Raw genomic sequence first — 26,658 nt, 5'->3', positions numbered from 1 at the left:
GTAGCATCATGGACGGGACTGGAAAAGATTATGCTGAGTGAAATAAGTCAAGCAGAGAGAGTCAATTATCATATGGTTTCACTTATTTGTGGAGCATAACAACTAGCATGGAGGACAAGGGGAGTTAGAGAGGAGAAGGGAGTTGAGGGAAATTGGAAGGGGAGGTGAACCATGAGAGACTATGAACTCTGAAAAACAATCTGAGGGTTTTGAAGGGGTGGGGAGTGGGAGGTTGGGGGAACCAGGTGGGAGGTATTAGAAAGGGCACGGATTGCATGGAGCACTGGGTGTGGTGCAAAAAACAATGAATACTGTTACGCTAAAAAAAATTTAAAAGAAAAAAAATACACCACATGCAAAAAATTAGAAAATCATCATGATCATTTTCCTCTGATGCACCAACAAATATTTTGGAAGAGGGAAATAAAAGACAAATTTTGCGTCAGATCAAATTTTAAAAATTTGAATAGGTAAGTGTATACACTTTTTCCAAAGATTCTTCAAACTAATTCCGTAAACATCCTGATTTCCGCTACTAATTTCCCAACCATTCATTGGCTCTCGAATATCAGTGTTCACAGGATCACATAATAAATATTGGGAGTCTGGATTCCAAATAAACACACTTGAATTTCAAAGTGTTTAATGGATGTACTTTATTAAAGCGGTGTTTTGAACACTGAGATATATCATTTTAGTCTGTTCACAATTATTCTATTACATACATTTAAAACAATCGTCAAAGCAGCAATGACATCAACTCACCAGGAGGAAGTACAGAATACACCCAAGTAGCACTTTGGTAAAATTGCAAAATAATGCACACAGGAGCATTTAATTTAATTAATTTTCAGCAGAAATTAAATTGAGACACATTAAGCTGCTAAATTTTATACTAGAATCCAATGGCAGATGAGTCATTTTTGGAAGGGGAGGAACTCCATGGTTTCACAGCCCAGAACACTCAATTGACCATCAATGGACCATTTCAACCATCCAACAACCAGAGAGGGAGCTGCCAGAGTCCATGGGTCTCTTTCCAGATACCGAAAGCAACAGGCAGGTCATCAGAATTAGGCTTGCAAAGACACATTTTATTTCTGCTTAAGTTGTCCAGATAAGTGAATCTATTAAGTACAATAGAATATAATCCAACCAAAATTTTTTGTCACTTTCCACAGATAAGAGTATGTGAACAACTGAAGGGCTAAATACAAATCCATGCTTATATTCAACTGCTTGATGCTAAACTTTAACCAAGCCTTCCCCTGCCTTGAAGCATTTTCTTACTATCATCTTACCATGAAATTAAATTCTTGTCCATTCTTAGAAAGGAAACGAAATGACCTGTCTGTTATTGAGGAGTTAGCACAGACCTAAATCATTCTCTGCCAAGATTCTTTAAAAAAAAAAAAAAAAAATCAAGTTCCACTTTGAAAAGATAATTTCTATTCAGATTATGTGCTAATAATTGTTCAAAGCAAGTAATTTCTAATTTTGGAACCTGAGAAAAGTTTGCATTATAGAGTACAGAGATTCAAAACTGTTCCCTTCATTTCAACACAAAAATCTACAACAAATGAACAGTTGATGGAGGCAGGACAGCATTTACTTTTGAATATATTAGGTACTTAAGAACTTGAACTTGTGAAAATTCACAATGATTTAAAGAATATTTTGCCAAACCAATGTTGGCAAATAGTTTGGCAACACATTTGATAAAGGTGATTTATATACTACATATAAATGAAGGACAAGTGTAAATTACAATGGATTTAGGTTTAATTACAATATATAATCTACCTTATACCTACACCCACATGGTAATAGCCACATGGCAAATTCACAGTTATAACTAAAAAACTAAATTTAGAACAGTGCTCTTTCCACTACTTGTAGGCTTATTATCCTAATCCCTTGTAGGCTTATTATCTTTTGTGGATTATAATAACCTACAAATTTTACTTCAACATTGTGGCTTAAAAAAAAAAAACACCAGTATGTTTTTATGCTTTAATCAAAACTGACTGATTTTGAGTTTTAAAAGCTTTTCAGGTGAAACAGAGCAAAGTCCACCTCAAACCAAGGCCCAGACAAGCCTACAAAACTCCTCTTTGTTACACTTGCCAATCCACCTCAGTGCATCAGTGACTTTTGAGCTTGACAACATCACTCCCATCCTTAGCTTCTAAAGTAAAAGACAGGAACAGTCATGTGAAGAATTCAGATCAAAAATGAAATCTACAGGGGCACCTGGGTGGCTCAGTGGGTTAAAGCCTCTGCCTTCAGCTCAGGTCATGGTCCCAGGGTTCTGGGATGGAGCCCTGCATGGGGCTCTCTGCTTAGCAAGGAGCCTGCTTCCTCCTCCTCTCTGCCTGCCTCTCTGCCCACTTGTGGTCTCTGTCAAATAAATAAATAAAAGCTTAAAAAAAAAAAAGAAATCTATATATTCAGAATATCATTTTGAAAGAAAAATGAAATCTATACATTCAGAATGTCATTTTGTGCTTTAGAGTTTTCGTTTGCTTTTTAGTCTGGAAATTCTCCATACTCCTAAGCGAAGCTTCTATATTTAGGTTCTGGGACCGAACTCAGAAAGAGCCAAGGAAGTTTTCCAGCTTTCTTAGGCTACCTCTGGTTCCTCACTTCCTAGACAATGAACAGGAGACTATTTGCCTTCCTCAATGTTTTTTACTTTCACTAAGCTTCCTTTGGAGAAAAAAAAATTGAAATATTTGTCACCTTTTTTACCAAAGGAAAATTCCTCATTAATATATGCAGAAAAACTCAAGATTTATTTTCTTCTATTCTCAAAAAGGTGAGAAGATGTGAATATTTATATTGGACCTGTTCCTTCTAACAACAAACCTTTAAATAAAACGTAAAGACAGAAAACCAGTCGACCATGAAAACTGAGATTGGAAGATATACACTCCACCAACTTTACCTTCTTGGTTTCTTTTTTCGTTTGTCTCTGCAATAAAACTCCACATCATTCTTAACACTCAGTATTTTCCTCCTGTCCTACTATTTTATTTGCAAATTACCATACAGCAATGTAGCTTCAACATGCTGGTCTGCTTCTGTGTTTTTCACATCAATTACCCACCACAAAATATCACCCACAGCCATTTTAATTTCACTTCCTCACCTGCCAATAACCATTGGTTCTCTGCTATAAAACTGCCTTCTGTTTGTCAAGAGTCCTTGGGGATAAACTTATCAATAACTTAAAGCTAACTGGTGAAGGAGTTATGCAGGCTTGTTCCCTTTAATTCTCTATGACTCCAAAATTTACATAGGTACATACACCCACACATATAACCAATTTACATTGTCTGCAAAAGTAAACTGCAGATAAAATTCCAAACACGCATGTAGAGATTCACATTTTAACAGCAAACTTACATGCAGATATAAAGAAGTATAGTTTTACATTCTTAAATTACATTAGCAAGCTGAAATATAGAATGCTTTCATGTTTTAGATTTATTCTACACTATGAATCACAGAAATAAGCGAAAAGGAGACATAAACCTCTTACTATGTAGCATTGTCAGCCAATATGGTATTATTTTTACTGACACGTTATCCAACTTGCTTACTCTATACAAACAGTACATAAACATACTATATACAAAACACAGAGTTAGAGCTAACAAATGGAAACTTTATACAAAATACTTGCTACTGTCAGTATTTAAGTTTGTGTAGGTTTGACCAAAAGACTCAATCTGTACATAACTTTTCTGATATAAAGGAGTAGTAAGAATGCTATATAGTATTCTTAGCTACAGAAAGAGAAGAATGGAGACCAAGGGACACAGCTGGAATATGAAAGTGCACTGTTGTAAATAGCCACACACTTTAACATAGAAACACACTTTCATATTATCTGAATTAATGTCTTTTGCATTGGGAAGTTTACCAGTAAGTGGTCCAGAATACAAAATATAGTCAGAGAGAACTCAGTTTTCACACTTACTCCTTGGTAGAACTATTAAAAACAAACACTTGCAGCTAACACATTGCAGAGCTGTCAAAATACCTATCAGTGCTGAAGAACCTGAAGGCAAGAATCTGTTCCAACAGATTGAATGAAGAATAAGAACCATCAAAAGAAACTCATAGCTGCCCAAGAGTTTTAAAAATTAGACATATAACATTCAGCAAGTATGTCAAAGCCATTTTTCATTTGCTCATTCAACTTGAGACTCCCAATAGCTGAATTACATGTATACTGATACCGAGTAAGTACAGCTGAACATAAATATGACAGATATTTATGAAAAGCTACAATGTAAATGGTTAATACACTTACACTGATTTGTGTACTGATCTAGTGAGTCACAGAGTCACCCCGACACTTGTTTGACCTAGTAAGTTTCTTGACATGCTCAGTGAATAAGTGTTTCACAACAATTCAATGTCCCAGCAAGCAATCAGGCCCATCGTCCGCTGGAGGCAAAGCTTCTGCTGAATGAAAAGTTGATTTCAGAGTTCTTGTACTTTCCCCACGCACCAAAAGGCACTACGACCACAGTACTATTATCTTCACTACCATATTGTATTGCCTGTAAGGTTTAGCAGGAAGGAAGAAGAAAACACGGGAAATCAGTCTATACAAAGAAAAATAACCGATAATCTAGAAGGCTATAATCTCATTTAAAATAGTTACCAGTGACTTTGCAATCATTCATGATGTATTAATATGTATGACATTGATACATGTTTATTAGATCATACACAGAATAACAGATGCCCCCCTCTCAAAAAACCATATTAATTATATTCCACTGGAGCAATTTTGGCAACAGAAATACCAGTGGACTAAGATCAAGGTATGTAGCTCTTGAAGAAGAAAAGAAAGCATTTAGCATAGGGACTAATACAAAGTAAAAAGTGATAACCTAAGGAAGTGAAAGTGTGTAAGATGTAGCAACAATAAGGCTTATTATGCTCCCTACGAAATAAAAGTTGCATGAACTAAATTTCCTACAGTGGGAGAACTGTAAATCAGTTTTAAGAACAAAGTCAAATAGCAAATGATATAACACTGTAAGAAGTACTCGGGATTATACTGAACAGCAAATGTATTTCAAAAGAATAAACAGCCTGAGGTTGAAACTGTGAGGGAAATGGTTAATAAAAATATCTGCTGTAAAAAGCATCAAAATATTGGGATGCCTGGGTGGCTCAGTTGGCTAAGCGTCTGCCTTCTGCTCAGGTCATGATCTCAGAGTCCTGGGATCGAGTACCCCATCGGGCTCCTTGCTCAGCGGAGCCTGCTTCTGTCTACTGCTCCCCCTGCTTATGTTCTCTCTGACAAATAAATAAATAAAATCTTTAAAATTTTTTTTTAAAAGCATCCAAATATAAAAGTTTTACAAATATAATATAATATATATATAATATATATAATATGTTTTACAAATAAATTATAAGACACCCCCCCAAAAAAGGTCAGAACATCAAAGTACTAATATACTTAACATATAGAAAGGTGTTACAATAACCATGAAAAAGACAAACATGCCCATAAGAAAATGGAAAAACACTATATACACAGACAAGAAATACAAGGGTCTAATGAACCTCTGCAAATGTTTAGTTCCACCAACAAAGAAAAACAAAAGCAAATTTAAAACACTAAAATTTGATTTCTCTACCTATCAAATTGGCAAAAAAACAATGATCAGCATTTGGAGAAACAGAAATCTATAAACATACTAGAAAACAGTGTAAATTGGAATAGCACTTCTGGAGGGCAATTTGGCAAGCTTATTAGAAATTTTTGAATAGGGAGCCTGAGCGGCTCAGTCAGTTAAGCATCTGCCTTCAGCTCAGGTCATGATCCCAGGGTCCTGGGGTTGAGTCCTGCATCGAGTTCCTGGCTCAGCACAGAGTTTGCTTCTCCCCCTAACCCTGCCCACATGCTCATGATCTCTCTCTCAAATACATAAACAAAATATTTAAAAAAAAAAGTTTTAGAATACAATGTATCTTTTTACCTAGCAATTTTCTAAGAACTTTACCTGAGAAAATAATGTATGAAGGAAAAAGATGTGCACAAGTAGATACAAGAATGTTTATACAGCGCTCTCCTTCCCTAAATATTATGGGAAAGTGAAAGAAGCTAAATTTGCTGATTAGGGGAACTAGTAAAAGAATTACAGCACAAAAATATAGCAGAATACAATGCAATCATTAAAATATCATTGGCTGTGTGAATGAGAACATACATATCTGAGAGAGGTAGGTGAAATTAGAAAAGAAGTGATCCTTCATGGGCGCCTGGGTGGCTCAGTGGGTTAAGCCGCTGCCTTCGGCTCAGGTCATGATCTCAGGGTCCTGGGATCGAGTCCCGCATCGGGCTCTCTGCTCAGCAGGGAGCCCGCTTCCTCCTCTCTCTCTCTGCCTGCCTCTCTGCCTACTTGTAATCTCTCTCTGTCAAATAAATAAATAAATCTTTAAAAAAAAAAAAAAAAAAGAAGTGATCCTTCAAAGGACTGGGCCCATTTCTGTAATCTCATGAACACACAGAGCAAACAAGACAATACTTCATGCTTGCCCATCTACTTTCAAACAAATACTGCTTTTTAAGTGAGGTCTTGGGGCGCCTGGGTGGCTTAGTGGGTTAAACCTCTGCCTTCAACTCAGGTCATGATCTCAGGGTCCTGGGATCGAGCCCCGCATCAGGCCCTCTGCTCAGCAGGGAGCCTGCTTCCCCCCACTCTCTCTTCCAACTGCTCTGCCTACTTGTTCTCTCTCTCTCTCTCTCTCTCTCTCTCTCTGTCAAATAAATAAATAATCTTTAAGTGAGGTCTTAAATCTTAATTACAAATATTAGCATTTAAAGGTTTGGGCTAACTATGCTTTCCCAGTTGCAAATGTAAAAATTGGGAAATAAAAAAAAGCTGTTAAATTAAAGCATGACTCTAATGATCAGTGATGGCTACAATGTCAAAGAGCTATCTATCCAGAGTATTTAAAGAGCACATGGAGGGCGCCTGGGTGGCTCAATGGGTTAAGCCACTGCCTTCAGCTCGGGTCATGATCTCGGGGTCCTGGGATCGAGTCTTGCATCGGGTTTTCTACTCGGCAGGGAGCCTGCTTCCCTCTCTCTCTCTCTCTCTGCCTGCCTCTCTGCCTCCTTGTGATCTTTGCCTGTCAAATAAATAAATAAATAAATCGTAAAAAAAAAAAAAAAAGGACTCTAACTATTAAAAAAAAAAAGAGCACATGGAAATTCTTCATTTTATTTACTGGGTATTACTGGGCATTCCTAATTTTAGCTCTGATTGACATACTTATACATGACCTATCCATACATCTTTCTGAATTTTTTATCCACACACCCATTCTTTTTTTTTTTTTTTTTCTTTTAAGATTTTATTTATTTGACAGACAGAGATCACAAGTAGGCAGACAGGCAGGCAGGAGTTGGGGGATGGGGGAAAGCAGGCTCCCTGCTGAGCAGAGCCTGATTCAGGGCTCCATCCCAGGACCCTGAGATCATGACCTGAGCCAAAGGCAAAGGCTGAACCCACTGAGCCATCCAGATGCCTCTCACACACCCATTCTTAAAAACCAGACAAGGGCTATGCTATAGTATTCCTAGACTGGATATTTACTTGCAGCAGTCTAGTTTAATGGTCTAGTGGTTGAATTTGGGAGCTTGGCTGTCTGCGTTTGAAGCCCAGTTCTGCAATTTAATAGTTTTGTGATCTTGAATAAGTTACTTAACTTTTCAGCCTCAGTGCCTTGGCTTTCCTCTTCTGTGAAAAGGGATAGTACTAGCTCTAACCTCAGAAGGTTACAGTGATGATTACATGAATTAAATATATGTGAAGTGTCTGACACATAGCAAGTGGCATTACTATTGACTATTATAATTTACTATTGCTATTACTGTCATATCAAGCTGTGTACAAATCCAAAAAATTAACATAGCACATTCCTTGCACACAAGTTTCTGAACTACTTGGGAGAACTGTGAACATTTTTAAAACTGGAACTATTACGGAGTCAAGTGTAAAATTCCTTGTAATATTGAAGCAAAAACACAAAATTTCAAAGGACTCTTAAGCCCATAGTAGCCCTGAGGGGCTGTACGGAGACCTGCACCTGGGTGTTCTCCCTGCCCCCACCTCCCCCGAACCCGTGCATGCTCCACACCCCCTTCTTCCCCCACACCAGCCTAAATTGGGACTTTTCTAGCAGAAGCTCTTGCTGCTGTCACCTGTTCAATCACTGCATGGGCTGCTTCGTTGGGATCATGGCACTGGTTGACAAAGTCACAGATCTCTTGACTATTCACCATGAAATTAATTCCATCTGTAGTGAGGACCAGGAAGCTGTCATCAGCATGCTGTAGCTGCAATCAGAACCAAACAGACTCAACCTTTGAAGAGTATTCAAAATTCAAAGATTTTATCGGTTTGCCAAGTGGTTTGTTTAAGAGCTTAACAGTGAAAATGGAAGGCCAATATTTGGGGCAAAATTAACATTTGTAGCATTGACCACCAAGGACAAACCTGGCATGTATTTAGTAACACCACAAAGGAGAATCTAGACAGCCAAATGATGAGAGGCAAGCATGGTCCAATGGTGGTGGGCACTGCGGTCTCTGGAGTCAGGCTTCCTGGGCTCACAGTGTCCCTTTACTTTGTGGCTAGGCAAACACAGGTAAGTTCACCTACACTCTCGATTTGTCTTCTCTGTAAAATGGGGTGCTAGTAGCTATTCTGGACAGAGCCTGGCCCACAGTAAACCCTACTTAAGTATCTGTTAGACACAATAAATGTAAGTGGGGTAGCTCTCTGCCACCATGGTTGGGAGCCTCTATTATACAGGCCTAGGCGCTGGCACTTGCAGAGAAGGAAGTGTCAGCTCACAACTGGGTGTGTGTTGAGGGAGGTGCAGTGTTAACTGGGCCACTGATCGACAGCATGCAAAAGATGTCAGAGAAAGGGAGGTGGGCGATTATTTACTTTGGGGCACAAGGGAGGCCAAGGTCAGATTCCGAGTGGTGGTGATGCCGGATATCACGCGTCGGTGAGGAAGGACAGCAGAGCCATTCCACCAGGCCATCGCAGTACAGGGTAAAGCAAAAACCAAGCACTTCATCCTACAGCAGGCCAGTATCTTATTTTATCTGAAAAGTTTATCTATCCTTCCACAAACTATTCCTTCTGAAAGTCATGTTGGCTTTAATGAAGGCTTCTAGCTGGAAGTAATCCTGCTTTCATTCCTTGCACATGTATCAGATGTTGCAGATTGTTACCTTAATCCTCTTTGTTTCTGGTTCTGCTATCACACCACTGGTTTTAAGATCCAAGTCTCCAAGACTCCTTGTCATTGCAAGTCTGCCATTCACGTGAGGCTGTCCCAAACTATTCCAAGCCACAAAACCACCACATTTCTTGATCCTGGTCCAAGAAAAAAAGACTGACATGATACCCCAGAAATGGAGGCATGGTTATATTTAAGAGAAATCAGTTTAAAATGCAAGGTTTCAGGGTGCCTGGGTGGCTCAGTCAGTTAAGCTTCTGCCTTCGGCTCAGGTCATGATCTCGGGGTCCTGGGATCGAGTCCTGAGTCGGGCTTCCTGCTTAGTAAAGAGTCTGCTTCTCACTCTCCATCTCCCCCTCCCCGACACTCATGCTCTCTCTCTCTCAAATAATAAAATCTTTCAAAAAAATAAAAATAAAATGCAAGGTTTCATTTCTATCTTGAACTATAGAAACAGCATCCTCATAGAATGATCAGTGGAGCTGGTACCTTTCTTTTTCATCTTTTCTTTCTGGAGTATGGTCAATGGTCAGCTTCATAGGTTTTCCTTTTCTACACAAAATAGCCCGGCTATCCCCAACACTGGCTACAACCAGTTCAATACCATCTCTCACCAGGGCTATCGTTGCAGTAGTCCCAGAGGTCAGAAGGGTTGCTGTAAACATTATGAAAAAGAGTGTAAGTCAGTGACAGTCAAATGATAGGTTATGGAATTTGTATTACAAAACACAGGCATGTTAAACTAATGCTGAAAAGTGTCATTTTAATCTAACTAGAAGTAATGCAAATAAACTGCAAAGGAACTATGTAAGGAAGAGCATGCAGAGGAAGAAGTATTTAATTCAGTAACAAGGCTCCATGCAAACAGAAAAGGTTGCTAACCTAATTTGGTAAAAAATACAATACTGTCTCCACATGGCCTCTATTTATATAAACTAGAGCTGACTTGAACTGATAATTATGACACCCTTCTGTGTACATCAGGTGTCCATATTAAAAGTATTGTATTTTAATTACATTAGCTAAAATGGCAGGATGATTTTTAGGTCTACTGAGCTCACTTAGGCAAGCTGACTTTTCTAAAATTTTTATGCACTTAAAAGGCTTTTTTTTCCATTTCTTAACTTCTATTTTGTGACTGCATTATCAGTTAATAAGCTAAGCAAGAATGCCAAGAGCGTATCATTTGCTCTTTAAGTGCTGTATTTTACATTCTTTCCTTCTACAATTGTTTTAACTTTACAAATGTTCACCAAAAAAAATCCTAAAATGGTTAAAGGTCCACATTCTTTTCTATTTATCTTTGTCCTCCTCCCCAGACATGAAACAAAGTTACAGCCATCGTTTTATTAGGAAAATATGGGGTGTGAAGAACGAAGTTCATGCTGGTTTCCCAAACACTTAGTGTTAGTTCACACTTAATTTTCTCTGACCACTAACAAAATTAAATGTCACTTGACTCGAGGTTGCCACTGCTTCCTTCAACCAACCCAAACTGCATTTTTGCATCTTTCTTTGATTTATTCAAACTGCATCTGCCCTAAGTTCTTTACTACGCATTAAAAATTTTGAAGATGCATTGAGCCTTGCTGAAAGTGAAACTACTGTGAAATTAAGGGCTAAAAAGTAAAGCAAATTGGAAGAAACTGAAAAAGATAATTTATTTAAAGCAGGTATTATCTTCAGTAACATGATTAATTCTTTAAAGCATCTAAATAAAATATTCAGGTGATCATCCAAAGATGATTTCTTTTTCAAAGGTAGATTTAGGAAAGTGCTACTGATTTGACTGATTGAGGCTCAATATTTCCAATTTTTTTCTTTCCAAAAAGATGCTTTAAAATGTGTTTAAAAAATTTCATCAGTAATACATTTTGGATGAAGATATATATATATATATATATATATATATATATATATATATATATATACACACACACACACATATATATATTTTCATATTCCAATTGGTGTATTAAAATGCCTGCTTTAATCAGAAATGTAAAATGGAAAAAAATTAATAAATCCTAATCCTTTTTGTCCATGCTGAATCTAATTTATTGAGAAATAGCATTTATAGCTGCACTATCTTCCCATTGATCTTTCGATTTTGGAACTGTTGCACAAGATAGTATCTCAGCAATGCTAAAACATATTACATATTTGTCATTGTGTAACGTGACTGTTTTAGCAGAAGAATCAATGATGTTCACATTTAGTTAAATTTTCAGTTTCCCAAAACGTTGTATCATGGAACAGTCAGAGTTTAACCACTGTGATCTTTTCCAATGATGGGAAGCACCAGGCAAGAGAGCACAGGCAGTCACTCACATGCTACCCATCCAAGAAACTTAGTATTCCTCTCCTTTGCTTAAGTGATCAGCAGCAGCTTTTTAAACAAGTGCTTTTAATTAGCTATATCAAAAGAGTTAAAATTCCATAAATGAACACTTCTAAGTTTCACTGTTTAGGATTCTATTGTTATTCACGTCCACCTCGGCCACCCAGGAATTTCAAAGGTCTTGAGTTTTAACCAACCCAACTTCACAGTTCCAAAATCCCAGGATTTATGGGAAATTTTTCAAAACTAACTGTTGATTCTGGTTTGCTAAGGATCTAAGAAATAAAGATTAAATAAGCATTTATTTCATTTAACATTTAACATGGAAGTAAATATTCTCATTTTTTGCCCTAACAACAAAAACTATAAAACTAAGACATCTTTCAATAAGGTCTTAACACTCACTGTACATTTCCTACTGCAAGTCATCTCAACTAATGGGACAAAGAGGATGTGGGAACCTTCCAGTAGTCCAGGCTAGGAACCGCTGGACTCCTTCACCTGGGACAAAATTAAGCAGATCTCTCTTTCCACTGAAGCCCAGCATATAGTGTCCACGGGCTCCAGGTCTAGAGCTGCTGACCAGGCACAGTTCTCTGCCACAAATAACACGCACAGAGGCAAATAGGAAATTCACCCAGGAATTGTGCTCAAACATTACAAACCTGCAACACAGGGGAGGACAGAGAAAGAGCTGCAAAATAAGGGGAAGCATTTTTATTTGGGTGAAATTTTCACTAGCAAATTACATAGTATTTCAGGAGGTGCCAGATCAACGAATTCAAGACTCAGTTTGCCCAAGTTGATGGTATTTTGTAGCTGAATCCGTTTTTTCATTGCAGAGTAAAACCTCTTAGCTTCACAGCTTCCCATGGTTGGGAAAACTATATGCAAACTCAGGCATACCAAACATATATGCAGTGTTAACACAGAAACACATCTATACATTCATACTCTCTTTCACACATGCATACCACTCACACATACTTTAATAGTTAGTCCTGAGAAGTAAGACAGTAGCTCTACGGAGCTGGAAAAAAGACATTGTCAATTTGATTGGTATTAGCATCAGAACTGTCCCAATAACTAACGGGAAAATTCATGGGTTCTGCGTTGAATATTTTGTATCTAACAAGCAGTACATAATCAGAGAGGATGTTCACTACAGTATACCACCAAATTACTGGGAGTCAAATATATATTAAGAAGGAATTAAAGCACCTCCTGTACCAGACACAAGAAGTACACATTTGTTAATGACACTTAATTTTTCTTTTCAGTAGACTGATTAATTTAAATTAATTGTTTAAATGTCAGCTAGTAAGGCTCTTGAGCTCTGGTGCATATTTGTAAGTTTATGGAAGTCACAAAATGGGTATTTCTGCAGCTCTCTTCTTTCCCCGGTGTTGCAGGTCGACATATCAAAGAAAAATGATCAAGTTTTTGAATGGCAACATAAAAGTAAAAGCTCTACTTTTCACAGTATAAACCACCCCTCCCAGTAATTATTGTTTACACCATAACAATTGTTTACGGTATAAACAATACTATGTATAAACCAATATGGTTTCCAATATTTATTAAACACGGGTGTCCAGACACTCAGGACTCCTGAACATGGAAATGCAAGTAATGAACTGAAGCAGTAACAGCACAATAAGTATCTCTTCAGTGTCGTCCCTATTGCTCTTTTCTTTTGGCTGCGCCCAGTGTAAGACGGGTCCTCAAAAACACCGGCTTTCTAACGCTGGTTATTTTGTAGGGATCAAGTAATGTGAAGCATGTGGACATTTCCCATGGGACTCATGATGCTGCCACCAACATCTCACACTCTGAACGTCAGAGCAAGTCTTCTCTTTCTGATCCATCTGTCTTTTGGGGAACTTTGCTGCTTTCAAGCCTTAAGCAATCCAGAAACACTTGGAAGCGTTTATACAATGTAAAGGATGTAATCTCGGTTTTCTACCACCCTGTCTGTTTTAAGTGAGATTTGCTCACAGACAGGAGCGTAATGGGAAATCATTTGAATTTGCTGGCTGGTTTCATTAGTTGTCAAAAGACATATGACTGGCATGAATTGAATACAAAAATATTTGAAGATAATGAAATTAGCTTCATAAATAAGGGTTATTTCAAAATGTGTCAACAACAAATCCACAGGGGCGCCTGGGTGGCTCAGTGGGTTAAGTCTCTGCCTTCTGCTCCAGTAGTGATCTCAGGGTCCTGGGATCGAGTGAGCCCATTGGGCTCTCTGCTCAGCAGGGAACCTCTTCCCCGCCCCCCTCTGCCTTCCTCTCTGGCTACTTGTGATCTCTGTCTGTCAAATAAATAAAGTCTTAAAATAAAAGAATCAATAAAAATAGCCAGCAACTTCTAAGGGCAAGATTCTTGCTGTTTTTGGTAAGTGGCATTCTGATTTTCTTCTCCTCAAACCATCGCATTTTTTTTTTTAAGATTTTATTTATTTATTTGACAGAGAGAGATCCCAAGTAGACAGAGAGGCAAGCAGAGAGAGAGAGGCTGGAAGCAGGCTCGCTGCTCAGCAGAGAGCCTGATGCGCAACTCCATCCCAGGATCCTGACCCGAACCAAAGGCGGTGGCTTAATCCACTGATCCACCCAGGCGTGCCCAAACCATCACATTTTAAACTGAAATAGTAACTATTTTAAATGATAACAAAATAATCTTTAGCACGTTATGCAAATGTGACAGCTTTGGACTAAATTCTTGAAAAGGAAAATGTTTTATGTTCACTTTATTTTGTTTACTTTCTCTCAAGAAAGCTAATATGGTATAATTGAGGGGTACTCCTCCCATTTATACCCCAAATTCTACCATTACTGATTCATTCCCTTGGTTTAACCAATCTCTTTTCAGGCTTCCCCTACTTAAAATTCAAATCCACACAGGATGACTCATTAAAACACATACACTGTATTTATAATTTCATTAAACTGGCTCTAGAATAATCAAAGAATAAACTGTAATAACTTTGGTGAGAAAGAACAGACATGGCGATCAGGCCAGTCCAAATAATTGAGTGCCTTCCAGATTCTATATAGGGTGCTCAGAGATGGAGATTCAGAATGAATAAACACAAACCCTACCTTTAAATCCTTCACTGGAAGGGATCAAGGAGAGAAAATAGGACTGACGCTGATAGAAAAGGCTAAAAAAAAAAAAATCCCACAAAAGACCTGGAAAGGGCAAACTGCACTTACTTCGCAATTTTATTTAACTAGCCTGGCTCCTACCCACAGCTCTGCCAAAAGAACATTATCCATTCTTATAATGCTGACACAGCTTCAGTTCTTACTAAAAACCAAAAAAAAAGTTTTTAATTTAAATAATAACTTTGAAATCTGAAACATGTTTTTTTAATCCACAAATTGAAAAGGTAAATAACTTACACCATCTACCTTCGGTGGCTTTAATATATTTGATAAAATAGGCCCCAATATCAAAAGGCAGTTTTTAGCAACATTGAAAAGATTGGCAACTTGCTAAGAATAAATTTTAAAGCTGTTCCCAAAATACTTATTTAAAAACACACACACAGACCAAGTGATCTCTAAGAATACATACAAAACGAGATTTAAGAACAACAATGTCATGGTAGACTGCTTTCTTTTAGCAGCACACTGGGTAACATTGTTGTGCTCCATTGTACTTGTAAACAAATGGCCATTAAATGAAAAGTAAATTTTAGACTACCTTATGAAATTTCTGAGATCATTAGCTCAAGGCATATGACAGATGAACTAAGTTAAATAAATTCAGTTTAAATTTATTATTAGAAAAATTATATTTTTTATGATTACTTACTTTGTACAACTGTCTCTAAGTAAAACACTTTTAGAAAGTTTCTTTTAAGGTAGGCCAATTAAACAATTTTTTTCCTTAAGTTCAAAATTCCCTTTAATTAGAATTTATTATTTTATAAAATGAAAGGAGTCCTCTTATATGCCGAATCTCAGTTTGCAGCATCTTTGTCGATTAGATCTTTTACCAAAGGGCTGACTACACATGTTTGATTGTTGGCCCACACATTCCCCATTATAAGCTTGAGGGTTTTCTTCTGACAGGTAGAGCCCAGTAACAGCTGGGACACACCCCCCCACATTAGAGCCAATGAACACCAGGGTGTGAGATACAGCCAACCTGGTTATGGATGAAAGCAGAGCATACCAATCTTCAGTCATAAAAATAAACTACAAGAAAGTGTTTTTGACTCTTCTCTTCTACCTCCTATATTTGACCCATTAGGAACAAGAGTTCAATCATATACCTACAATTTGCCTTCTCTCAACCTCTATTTTCAAAGGTGAGGAGCCAGCTGGAAGGAAAAAAGTCCAAAGGAATGAAGGAGAAGAGAAAATGGGCCGAATGATCTACAAACAAGAAAACAAATCCTTGAACAAAGAGAGTGGACTCTGATGCTTTTCCAAAAAGTATGATGACAATAAGGTTCTCAAAAAAAAAAAAAAAAAAAAAAAAAGGGCAGGAAAAATCTTGTAAGATGGTGAATAGAGCCATCTTACTCATCTTCTATGATCTTCATCATTAAGCATGCCCCTGAGAGAGGCTACTGTGGGTGCCAGGGAAATCCCAGTGCTCACTCTGCAACTGGCCCTTGTCAGGGAAATGAGGAGAATTTCCATCCCTGTGCTCTCCAACTGAAAATTGTGAAATGTTATTTCTCTGGTGCTTTGACTTCCTTTAAATGAAAAGGTGAACCAAACACAGATTAATATTGTGCCATTCACTTTCAAATCAGTTATGAGGTATGTATGCATACATTTAAATGGTCACTGCGGAAGTTTTCCAGGAGCAAAAGATTTGGGGGTCAGCTAATTAGAAAACACAAATTCCATTCTTCTGAACACTTTTGATAAATTTGGTCAAAATCAGAAACATTCCACTTTCAAAATTTCAGGACATGCAGTAGATAAATTTTAAAAATTCAGCTGACATGTCCTTGTGTTTAACAAATAAAAACAAAAACATCCCTGGTTACCACAAAGCTGCAAGACCAAACTCTTCCTTCTAATTAAACAAAACAGTGCATACTAGCCATTGTCTTTTCTTATTTAGGACCAGTTAGCAGTTTTCTCCTTGTCTGGACAGTTACTACATGGCTAAATGAGATCACCCTCCAGTGTCTTTCGGTACTTGCTCATCAGATTCATCTAAAAAACCCAAAACTGTAAACCCTCCCACAGTATGGACCTCCTGTCCATATAAAGAGCAAATTTAAAATTTTTTAAATCTTTTTAAAATTTAAATTCAGAACCATCTTAGGGTTTCAATTTTTGAAAAATTCTTCAAGATATTTCCTTTAAAAATGAGGTTCTAACATTAATTTGTATTCCAAACAGCATTTAAAGTTATTCCTACTATAAAGCCATTTTCAACATAGCATCCTCATAAATAAACTTACATTCCCACCCCAAAGGGCTTAAATTGTTTCCTTTAATTAGACAAGCCCCCTAAGACTCTAAGGAATGTGACTGTTTTACTTACCATCCGCAGACAGGTGGGCGTGCCTTGAAAACGCTTTATCTATTTCTAGAAAAGCCAAGGTCAACACAGTTTCCAAGTTCTTCTCCTTAGGAAGCAAGTCCCTTTATGGAGAGGGAAAAAGAGTCCCAAACAACTGTTTTATAATAGTTTCTCTTCTTCATCCAGGTCCCTCTAGCTAGCTGTTAGTCCATACAATGGAACTCCATGGTTTGTCTTTCAGATGCTTAAAATCCATAGATTAGCAAATCAAATTAGGAAATAACTAGACTAGGAAAAAAGCCTTTAAGAACAATAAAAGTCCAAGTCTTCCTCCTTAAAGATGAATACTCTCTATCCACAACTCTGAGAGGTCAAAATTTCCTTCAAATAAATTTACATTACTGAGTTCAAAACATGAATAAATCAACTGATTAACAGAATAACTATACACAAGAAAACAAGAAATTGTCATGTTCTCCCTCTTTTAATTCAGGCCATATGATCCCCCAAAGACATTAATAACTGCAGTAAATAAACTTTTTTAAGAGCTCCAAAATACCCTCATTAAATGCATTTCCCCCACACTACTGTCAATCATCTAAAGCTACGGGTACCACTTGGAAGAAGAATTACCATTTATTGAAAAACCGCAGTTCATGCACTGGTAGGAGTAAATGCTTTTCATAATACATGAGATCCTGCAGCTTGTACGACTCAGCTTGACACGATCACAAATCTAAGTGCTGTTGATCCTGGTCAGCGTCCCCACCAGGCGGAATGGTAATAACGATCAGCAGTAACAAGGGGCAGGCTTAAGCTACTGCTTGTCCGTCAACCAACGGTATGGAGCCACTCAATTAACTAGGGTAACCCTGAACATCTCAGCCAAAAGGCTGACGTTTCAAACCTGAAGTATAAGGTAAACTGCAAAGTCAAGAGTGAAAGCCACTGTACATACATGATGCATTTCTCCATGTGGGTGTGACAGAAATCCGCGGCTGCAGGTCCGCCGTGGCCGTCATACACCGCGAAGTACAGGACCTCATCTGTCAGCTGAGCGCTGTCAAACCGGTCTTCATTCTCTTTCCGTTTCCCAATATGCGAGGCGCAGCCCACGTTCTCCAGGCTGATTTTGGGAATTGGCTTGCCATACTTAATGCTGGGCGGCAGCAGAATGGGCTCATCGATGCGGTTATCCCAGATCCCAAAATTATCCCAGGTGGCCGGACGCCCACTACCATCCGGATCAAACCGAGAACACCTGGGCTCCGAAGTGGAGCTGTGGCAGGTGGGTGTCCGCCGCTTGTCGTCCTGCAGTAGGCGGGAGCTTAGCAGCACTCTCCTTCTCACGTGGCTCCCACCGCTTCTCACCAAAGTAATTAGGGCGGCTGTGGACATACCTCAACTCCAAAGGACTCGGGAATGAGGGAAAGACCAACAGAACAATAATGGAATGTCTTCAAGAAAAATGATGCAACTGAGGAGGGGGGGAGAGAGAGAGAGAGAGAGAGATTCCATCAGTAATTTCACATGTAACTGAGGTATCATATTACCAAAATGTAGGGCCATAAAGAATGTGGCACCTAACAGCCTACTTCTAAGAATAGTGGATCAAAACCAAAATTGATATACATACCCCTTTCACAGTGTTTAAATTCTATAAACATTTGACAATGTGTATGTATCATGTAGAACAAATGTTTCTCCTACTTTAACCTACAGTCACCCCGGGAACTTGTTAAAACACAGATTCTGCTTCAGTCTGCCTGGGGTGGAACCCAAGATTCTGCCTTTCGAGCCAGCTCCCCGGTGACAGCAAACAGCTGATCCCTCAGGCCCACACTTTGCATAGCAAGAAGGTAAAACACAGGTGTAAATAAATATTCTTCCCTTTGTTAAGGCCATTGCTCTGAAGAAAAGGTAGGGGCAAATGTTGACAGTTCCAAAGTCTCTTAAGGAGGAAGGAAGTAAAAGTAATTGGTTATAGAATAGTTAGGACAGGGGCGCCTGGGTGACTGAGTTGTCCAGTGTCTGCCTTCAGCTCAGGTCATGATCCCAGAGGCTTGGATGGAGCTCCACATCAGGCTTCCTGCTCAGCGGGGAGCCGGCTTCTCCCTCTCCCACTCCCCCTGCTTGTGTTCCCTCTCTTGCTATCTCTCTGTCAAATAAATAAATAAATAAAATCTTTTTTTTAAAATAGGGCAGTTCTGGGGCGTTTGATGGGTTAAGCTTCTGCCTTAGGCTCGGGTCACGATCCCAGGGTCCTGGGATTGAGCCCTGCATCGGGCTCTCTGCCAGGCAGGGAGCCTGCTTCCCCACTCTCTGCCTGCCTCTCTGCCTACTGTGATCTCTGTCTTAGATAAATAAATAAAATCTTAAAAAAAAAAAATTGGACAGTTCTATACTCAGAGTGCCCAAGTTTTAACAAAGACACAACCTAGGATCTAAATTCTGTTTTAAGAATTGTCAACTTAGAGGGCGCCTGGGTGGCTCAGTGGGTTAAGCCGCTGCCTTCTGCTCAGGTCATGATCTCAGGGTCCTGGATGGAGTCCTGCATTGGGCTCTCTGCTCAGCAGGGAGCCTGCTTCCTCCTCTCTCTCTCTCTCTCTCTCTCTCTGCCTGCCTCTCTGCCTACTTGTGATCTCTCTCTCTGTCAAATAAATAAATAAAAAATCTTAAAAAAAAAAAAAGAATTGTCAACTTAGGGACACCTTGGTGGCTCAGTCAATTAAGCAGCTGCCTTCGGCTCAAGTCAGGACCACAGGGTCCTGGAATTGAGTCCCACATTGGACTCCCAGCTCAGCGGGGAGCCTGCTTCTCCATCTGCCTGCTGCTCTCCCTGCTTGTGCTCACTCGCTCTTTCCCTCTCTCGGACAAATAAATAAATCAAATTTTTTTAAAAAACTGCCAACTAAACTTCACATACTTCATTGTTAATGAAGAATGGTTCATGCAAACACTCCCACAGGCACAAGGAAGAGACAGTTCTGATGTGTGTGATCACTGGGACTGGGGGACCCCACCCTTGTGAGTTATGAGCAACTGATTTATGCATTTACATTAACAGCTGCTGGTCTCCTATCTACCCATCCAGCAGCCCAGCCCTTGCGTGCCCTGCAGACTGGGAGCTACTGCCCGAGACCACATTTCTTTTAACCTATTCCTCTGCACCCCCATTTCTGGACTCTGCCCCAAAGCTGAATCCTCCCCTGGGTGTTGTCAGGGGGAATTCCTACACCCTTGCAATAAGGGCTGTGCTCCTGGCAGTTTTCCATACAAATAAGGTTCCAAGCAAAAATTCAACTTCACACTACTTTGTTTTGTTACTTAATGTATTAAAAAAAACAACTGAAAAAGACAGCATAATGTCAAGATTTGATAATGCTGGTGGAGGGTATACAGGTATTACTCTCAATTGTATGTTTGAATTATTTCACAATAAAGTTGAAAAAATACCTCAACAAAAGGCACATATCCACACCACACACACAAAGCCCAACTTGAGTGAACCCGTAAGTACATGCACTGCAGATTTCAAATAATCTTTTTCAAATAAATTTTTGGAAATCAGTCTAGTTGTGTAAGAACAGTAAATAAAACAGTAAAAGAAAAGATGATGTTCTAAAGAGCTCCCTATGGGGGACCTGGATGGCTCAGTGGGTTAAAGCCTCTGCCTTCAGCTCAGGTCATGATCCCAGGGTCCTGGGACCAGGGTCCTGGGATTGAGCCCTGCATCGGGCTCTCTGCTCAGTGGGGAACCTACTTCCTCCTCTCTCTCTGCCTGCCTCTCTGCCTACTTGTGATCTCTGTCTGTCAAATAAAATAAATAAATAAAGAGCTCCCTTAGATATCTCTACAACAAAAAACATGTGTGCCCTGCCTTCATAGAATTTAGTATAAAGAAGGCCTCCCAAAGAATGAATGTATCATGAAAGACTTAGGAGACCATTCCTTCTTCCCCTTTTAGCTAATAGCAGGTGTAGAAGATTGAAACTCCCTTCTATGACAGTATTAGGGGTGGAGGAGATGTAGTATTCTGGTTATCAAGTATCAAACAGAAGCAACACATTAAACTACCCAAAAAAGGTGTTTACCTCTTTGCTTCTGACTGAAGGTGATCTTTTTATTCAGCAATAATAACTATGTTAAATAAAGGTAAGAACTTGGGAAGAAATTTCAAACTATAATACAATCTATGCTAGAGAACTGATTATTGAAGAAGATACTTCACAAAGCAGCTTTATACCATACAGAAAATAAAGAAAACTTTTAAGATACGCTTCTTACAAACCATTCATATTGAAGAGTGCAACAGAAATTAGTGAAGCACAATTCTTTTTTCTTTTACACTGAGCTGTAATTGACAATACAATACTGCACTAGTTTCAGGGGCACAATATAATGAGTTTGTTTTTGTATAAGCAAAGTACTGTTCTTTTGGCTTCAGTCTGAAATCATGTGAGCTTTATTCAGCCTTGGGCCTTTTTGCTGTTGTTCACCTAATTTAAACAAGAGTTCTAGAATTAGAAGCAAATAAATATTGAGTAAATTATTTTGCAGCTCTTCTAGGGCACTCTTGTCTTCTCTCTCTCCTCCAAAAACAAAACCAGAGCTGCATTTTTATCAGGCAACAAATATCCATTGGAAACATTATTTAAGAATGAAATAAAGTGGGGCGCCTGGGTAGCTCAGTCGGGTGAGCATTGGACTCTTGGTTTCGGCTCATGTGCTGATCTTACGGGTTATGGGCTCCAGCCCCACTGTTGGGCTCTGTGCTCAGCGTGAAGTCTACGGGGGATTCTGGATTCTCTCCCCCTGCTCCTTCCTCCCCACACTCCGGCGCTCGCTTTCTCGCTCGCTCTCGCGCGCGCTCTCTCTCTCTCGCCCCCCCTGAAATAAATAAATAAATCTTAAAAAAAAAAAGAGAGAGAAAGAGGAATTATATAAAATGGAAGTTGGGCAGTTTCTTTAAAAAAGGGGGCACTTGGGTGGCTCAGTGGGTTAAGCTTCTACCTTCAGCTCAGCTCCTGATCTCTCTGCTCAGCGGGGAACCTGCTTCCCTCTGCCTACTTGCGATCTCTCTCGGCTAATAAATAAAATCTTAAGAAAAAATAATAATAAAAGCCTCGCTAGACTAAAATCAATCATCAACTTGGCCTTCTTCCTCATTTATTATCTGCACAATCATCTCATAAAGTAAGCAGAAGAGTCAGGAAAACATTTACTTTGGGGGATACTTTCGGCATAGATGAAAGGTGAGCCAGATATACAACTAGATCAGCGTATTCAAGCAGGTGACTGTGTATTTCCAAAGCAATATAATTAAATCATATTAATCTCCTTATTCCCTGGGGAAACATTCAAAGACGACCTGTATTCCCAAGCTAAATAACTACTTTGAATTAAACCTGCAAATCAAAATAAGTTTCCTCCAGGGATTCAAGCTAAGAATTAGCCATCAGCTGCCCCCAGTTCTCCAAACGTCCACAGAAATGGCTACACACTGACTAGCAGACAAGAAAGTCTAATTTATGATGTGGGGAAGAAACCCAAAGTCTACAGGGGGAAAAACAAAACAAAACAAAACAAAAAAACAAAAACAAAAACCCAATCAATGTCCTTCATAACAAAAAGAGTGGAGAACAACCTGACAAACACCTAAGAGATACTTTTATTATTTGTCAGCTTACCAATTATAAATTGGCATGTATTTATCATTCTGCCCTTCCCCCCAAAAAAGTTATTCAGGAATCTTTTATGTCAATCTCTCAGAAATCAGGATTAGGTTATTTTTTAAACCATTTTAACATTTAACATTTATATTCAATCTTTGAAAGTAAAAGTCATCCAAGAGAGTCAAAGGGCAGAATTCCACATGAAAGCTAGTTGAAGACACAAAAATGTAAGAGCAAGAGTTAAATCAACCAAGAGCATAAGAATATATTACCCACACATCATATTCAACTAGCAAATATAAAATGCAAAAACAATCTTAAGAAAATAAAGATAAATAACTTGGCTGGAATCCTAGTGACAAGAACAGGTTATTTATATCAACAATCTAAACTATATTTATATATATATATGCTTATATATATATATAAATTTATATATAAATAATTTATAAATATATAAAATTTATATATAAAAATATTATATATAAAAACCTATATTTTATATATATAAATATATATCTATTTTAAAGAATTTTATTTATTTGACAGATCACAAGTAGGCAGAGAGGCAGGCAGAGAGAGAGGAGGAAGCAAGCTCCCTGGTGAGCAGAGAGCCTGATGCGGGGAAAGCAGAGGCTTTAACCCAGTGAGCCACCCAGGTGCCCCCAACCTAAACTATATTGCTAGTCATAGACCAAAAGGGGGGGAAAAAGGACAATTTTCCTTCTAGACCAAACTGTTCCAAATTCCTTTTTATTTCCCAATCAAAACAAAAATTTATGACCCACAAATTTACTTTTAATCACATGAATATTTAACAATGTGAGTATGCACACATATATACACACACAAAGAAACCCCATATATTCTACATACTGTCAATAAATAAATGCCTGAAAACATTTTCTTTTTTCTTTTTTTTTTCAGCATTTTTAAAAATTTATTTATTTTCAGCATAACAGTATCATTATTTTTGCACCACACCCAGTGCTCCATGCAATCCGTACCCTCTATAATACCCACCACCTGGTACCCCGACCTCCCACCCCCCGCCCCTTCAAACCCCTCATTTTCCTTTTTCATCATTTTCACACTGATTTGTGTGACCAGGGGGTTCTCCATCTTCCTCCTTAATGTTTTAACAGTTTAATAGGGTACTTGAAAGTCCTGACACAGAACTCGTGACCAGTGAAAAATGTTGGCACCTGGTTTAACATTTTGACTAGCAGGAGGGATTCTCAGCAAAGGGGTTACATTGGAAGTAAGCGTTGACACAATTCGAGTTGGCACAGAAATTCTGCATGAGGGCACTGCTGAAAGCCCACATCCTGCAAGTAGGTAATCTCAGGTGAAATGCATCAGAAAGGAGAAAAAGATGCATTTGGTTTGTAGTGCACTTTTGAAATACATACTTGATTTAAAAATAAAAGACGGTGAAGAAAAGCCACAATATATAGCTACAAGATTGCTATGCTAGTTTTGCATCTTCATATCATTCCCATTTTATAACCCCTCAATGGCTTAAATATCTCAAAGCTATCCAAATTTATTTTTGGATAAGAGAGTCACTCACTCACTGTTTCTGGAAAGAGGATACACTTGGGATTTCAGTTAAACTGTTGACTGCTGAAAGCAGGTCAAAAGGGCAATTTATTGTTGAAATTTCAAGTGCATGCCAAAATTATTCAGTCATTCTATGGTTCAGTACTGCAGAACGCTGTTTCGATCTATCCCTCCAGCAAAAAAAATGTAAGAAAATATTCATATTTGCCCATTATAAAGCAAAATTCAGGTACCTTTACATCAGTAACTTGCACAAAGGATACACATGGGATTTTAATATTCCCAAAGCAAATATTTATCAACTTTTTTAAAGACAAGCAACGCATCCCAGTAAATTCAAGTATTCCAGGAAATGTGGGCTCCAATATTTTATCAGTACTCGGCTGGGAGGAAGGGAAACAAAGTATAATAATGTTCATGAGGGAAAGAACAACAATAAAAACCCCAAATGATTCCCCTTGGGTTTGATGTGAACATGTTTAGATGTTTAGAGGAAGTAAAGTCGTGAATATTGTTTATTATTCTAATTCCATAGATCTATTTTAAAACATCTTTGTTAATGTGGATACAATTCATACACCACGTTCCAAACCTGTACCTTTATACTTCATTTAAGGATTTTCCTTGACATTCTATACTACATCAACAGCACATCTCCCCTCTTCTTTCCTCTTCTCTAAGATTCTAGTCAAGGGAGGTGCCTTTGTCAACAGAAAGTGCCTATGGTTGCAAGAAAAAAACATTAAAAGAACTCACTGCTCAAAAATTGTAACTATTTTATTACCCAGTGGTGCATCTGTTCTCTTCCTCTAATACCATGACATCACTACTCTTCTTCAAGACCATTATAATCCGTCACTTGTCACTCATTCTGACACCGGCGACAATCTCATTCCTTCCTCCGCACTGGTGGAGGATGAGTGCAAAGGGCTTAAGCGGCCTTGCTGCACGTTTTCAGTCTGAAGCTCAGAAAGGCCAGTGGAGCTTTAGGGACTCCAAATTCCCTGGCTATTTCCACCCGAAGTCTCGTCTTTGTCGCCTCCTGTGAAATCTCTCACCTACATGATGCGGTTACTAAAAAAAAAAAACACAAAACATCACCAGCCACAAGGCTTCTCCTGGCAAGGCAAAACCCACATCCTCAGATCGACACCAACCAGGGCTCTGCATCCTGCTCTATTCCGGTCCCCTGAAACGCTCACCCTCGGACAGTTCAGGATCCTGCGCTCGCTCGCCGGCTGTGACACATCAGTAGCCAGTGTGATAACACGGCAGGAAGCACACCCTCCCGCCCGCGCAGCGCTGCAGATGGCTAGGCTCCCTCCAGCACCTTCCGCCGCCCGGTCTCCGCCTCCCAACCACCCTCTCGCCGCACAGATCTCGGGCGTCGCCACGTCTCCTTCACCCCGGTTCCATCGGCGGCGGCAACGCGACGCTGACCCCTGCAGCATCCTCGAGTCCGGAGTGGGCGACCCGGATCTTCGCTACCGGGTAACGCGAACGAGCAGCCCCCGTCCTTTCCACCATCCAGTTCGTGGTCCCTCCTGCCTTCCAACCCCGGCCCAGTCCACTCGCAGTGGTGGCGCCTCCAGCCTGCAAGTCAAGTTTAAGGTCGAGCGTGGGGGGTCCCGGCGGGAAACGCCCACTGCCGGCAGCTCAGTCCGGGTGGGCCGCGACAGAACGTGCTACTCAGGACCTCCAAAGAGAAGGAAGCGGCGCACAGAGAACCCAGACGCTGACTCTGGGGCTGGGGATTCGGACTTACATTTCCCCTCCCCTCCCGGACGAACCCTCCGTTTCCCCTCCACTCCGCAGACTCCGAGCGCAGGGATGCGACCCCACCTACAAATAATATCATAAACTGTTAGCAATAAATGAAGTGCCCTCTCTAGGCTCTTACCTCGCGACGGGCACGTCCCTGGAAATTTTCTAATTAATTAACGGAGGGCGGGGAAGGGACTTCCCGTTGGGCAAGTAAGATTGCCTTCCCCGATGTTTCCGATTTCTGGAGCAAGCAGCTAGCACAGCCACTGGCTCTCCCGCTGGAAAATCTCCCCAGTTTTTCGCCCGCAGTGAGCCAGATGGAAGGGGGGGGCGTCTGTTCCCGCTGACTGACGGCAACTCTGGCCAATCCGCGCTCGGAGAAGCGGTGCGCCGGCCGCCCGCCCTCGGTCGCAGCCAATCATAGATTCCAACGGAACGAGCCTCCCCGCGACTGCAATTTGGTTTGGCTGACTTTTCGCAGCTCGCGGTAGAGGGACGTCGACCTGGGCCAGTAGCGGC

General features: G+C 39.6%; 1 protein-coding gene across 6 annotated transcripts; it reads right to left on the bottom strand.

The window, feature by feature from the left end:
- Nucleotides 1-631: 631 nt before the first annotated feature.
- PPM1K (protein phosphatase, Mg2+/Mn2+ dependent 1K) lies at nucleotides 632-26,658 on the bottom strand. Of its 6 annotated transcripts, none has more exons than XM_082726612.1 (8): nucleotides 26,276-26,658; nucleotides 25,160-25,449; nucleotides 18,096-18,614; nucleotides 17,159-17,259; nucleotides 9,784-9,949; nucleotides 9,287-9,431; nucleotides 8,243-8,377; nucleotides 632-4,574 (listed from the first exon to the last, which is right to left on the bottom strand). In XM_082726612.1, the coding sequence occupies exons 3-8, from the start codon at nucleotides 18,533-18,535 to the stop codon at nucleotides 4,443-4,445; spliced, it is 1,119 nt and encodes a 372-aa protein (XP_082582738.1). In that variant the 5' UTR covers nucleotides 18,536-18,614; nucleotides 25,160-25,449; nucleotides 26,276-26,658; the 3' UTR covers nucleotides 632-4,442. The 6 variants fall into 6 exon arrangements, with proteins under 6 accessions (XP_082582738.1, XP_082582739.1, XP_082582740.1 ...); XM_082726613.1 differs by lacking the exon at nucleotides 26,276-26,658 and adding an exon at nucleotides 25,578-25,667; XM_082726614.1 differs by lacking the exon at nucleotides 26,276-26,658 and adding an exon at nucleotides 25,533-25,652.

This window comes from Mustela nivalis (genome assembly GCF_964662115.1).
Source record: "Mustela nivalis genome assembly, chromosome: 4".
In the NCBI taxonomy this organism is placed as follows: Eukaryota; Metazoa; Chordata; class Mammalia; order Carnivora; family Mustelidae; genus Mustela; species Mustela nivalis.
The sequence above is the reverse complement of the archived record's forward strand: the minus strand, read 5'-3'. Positions and strand labels throughout refer to the sequence as shown.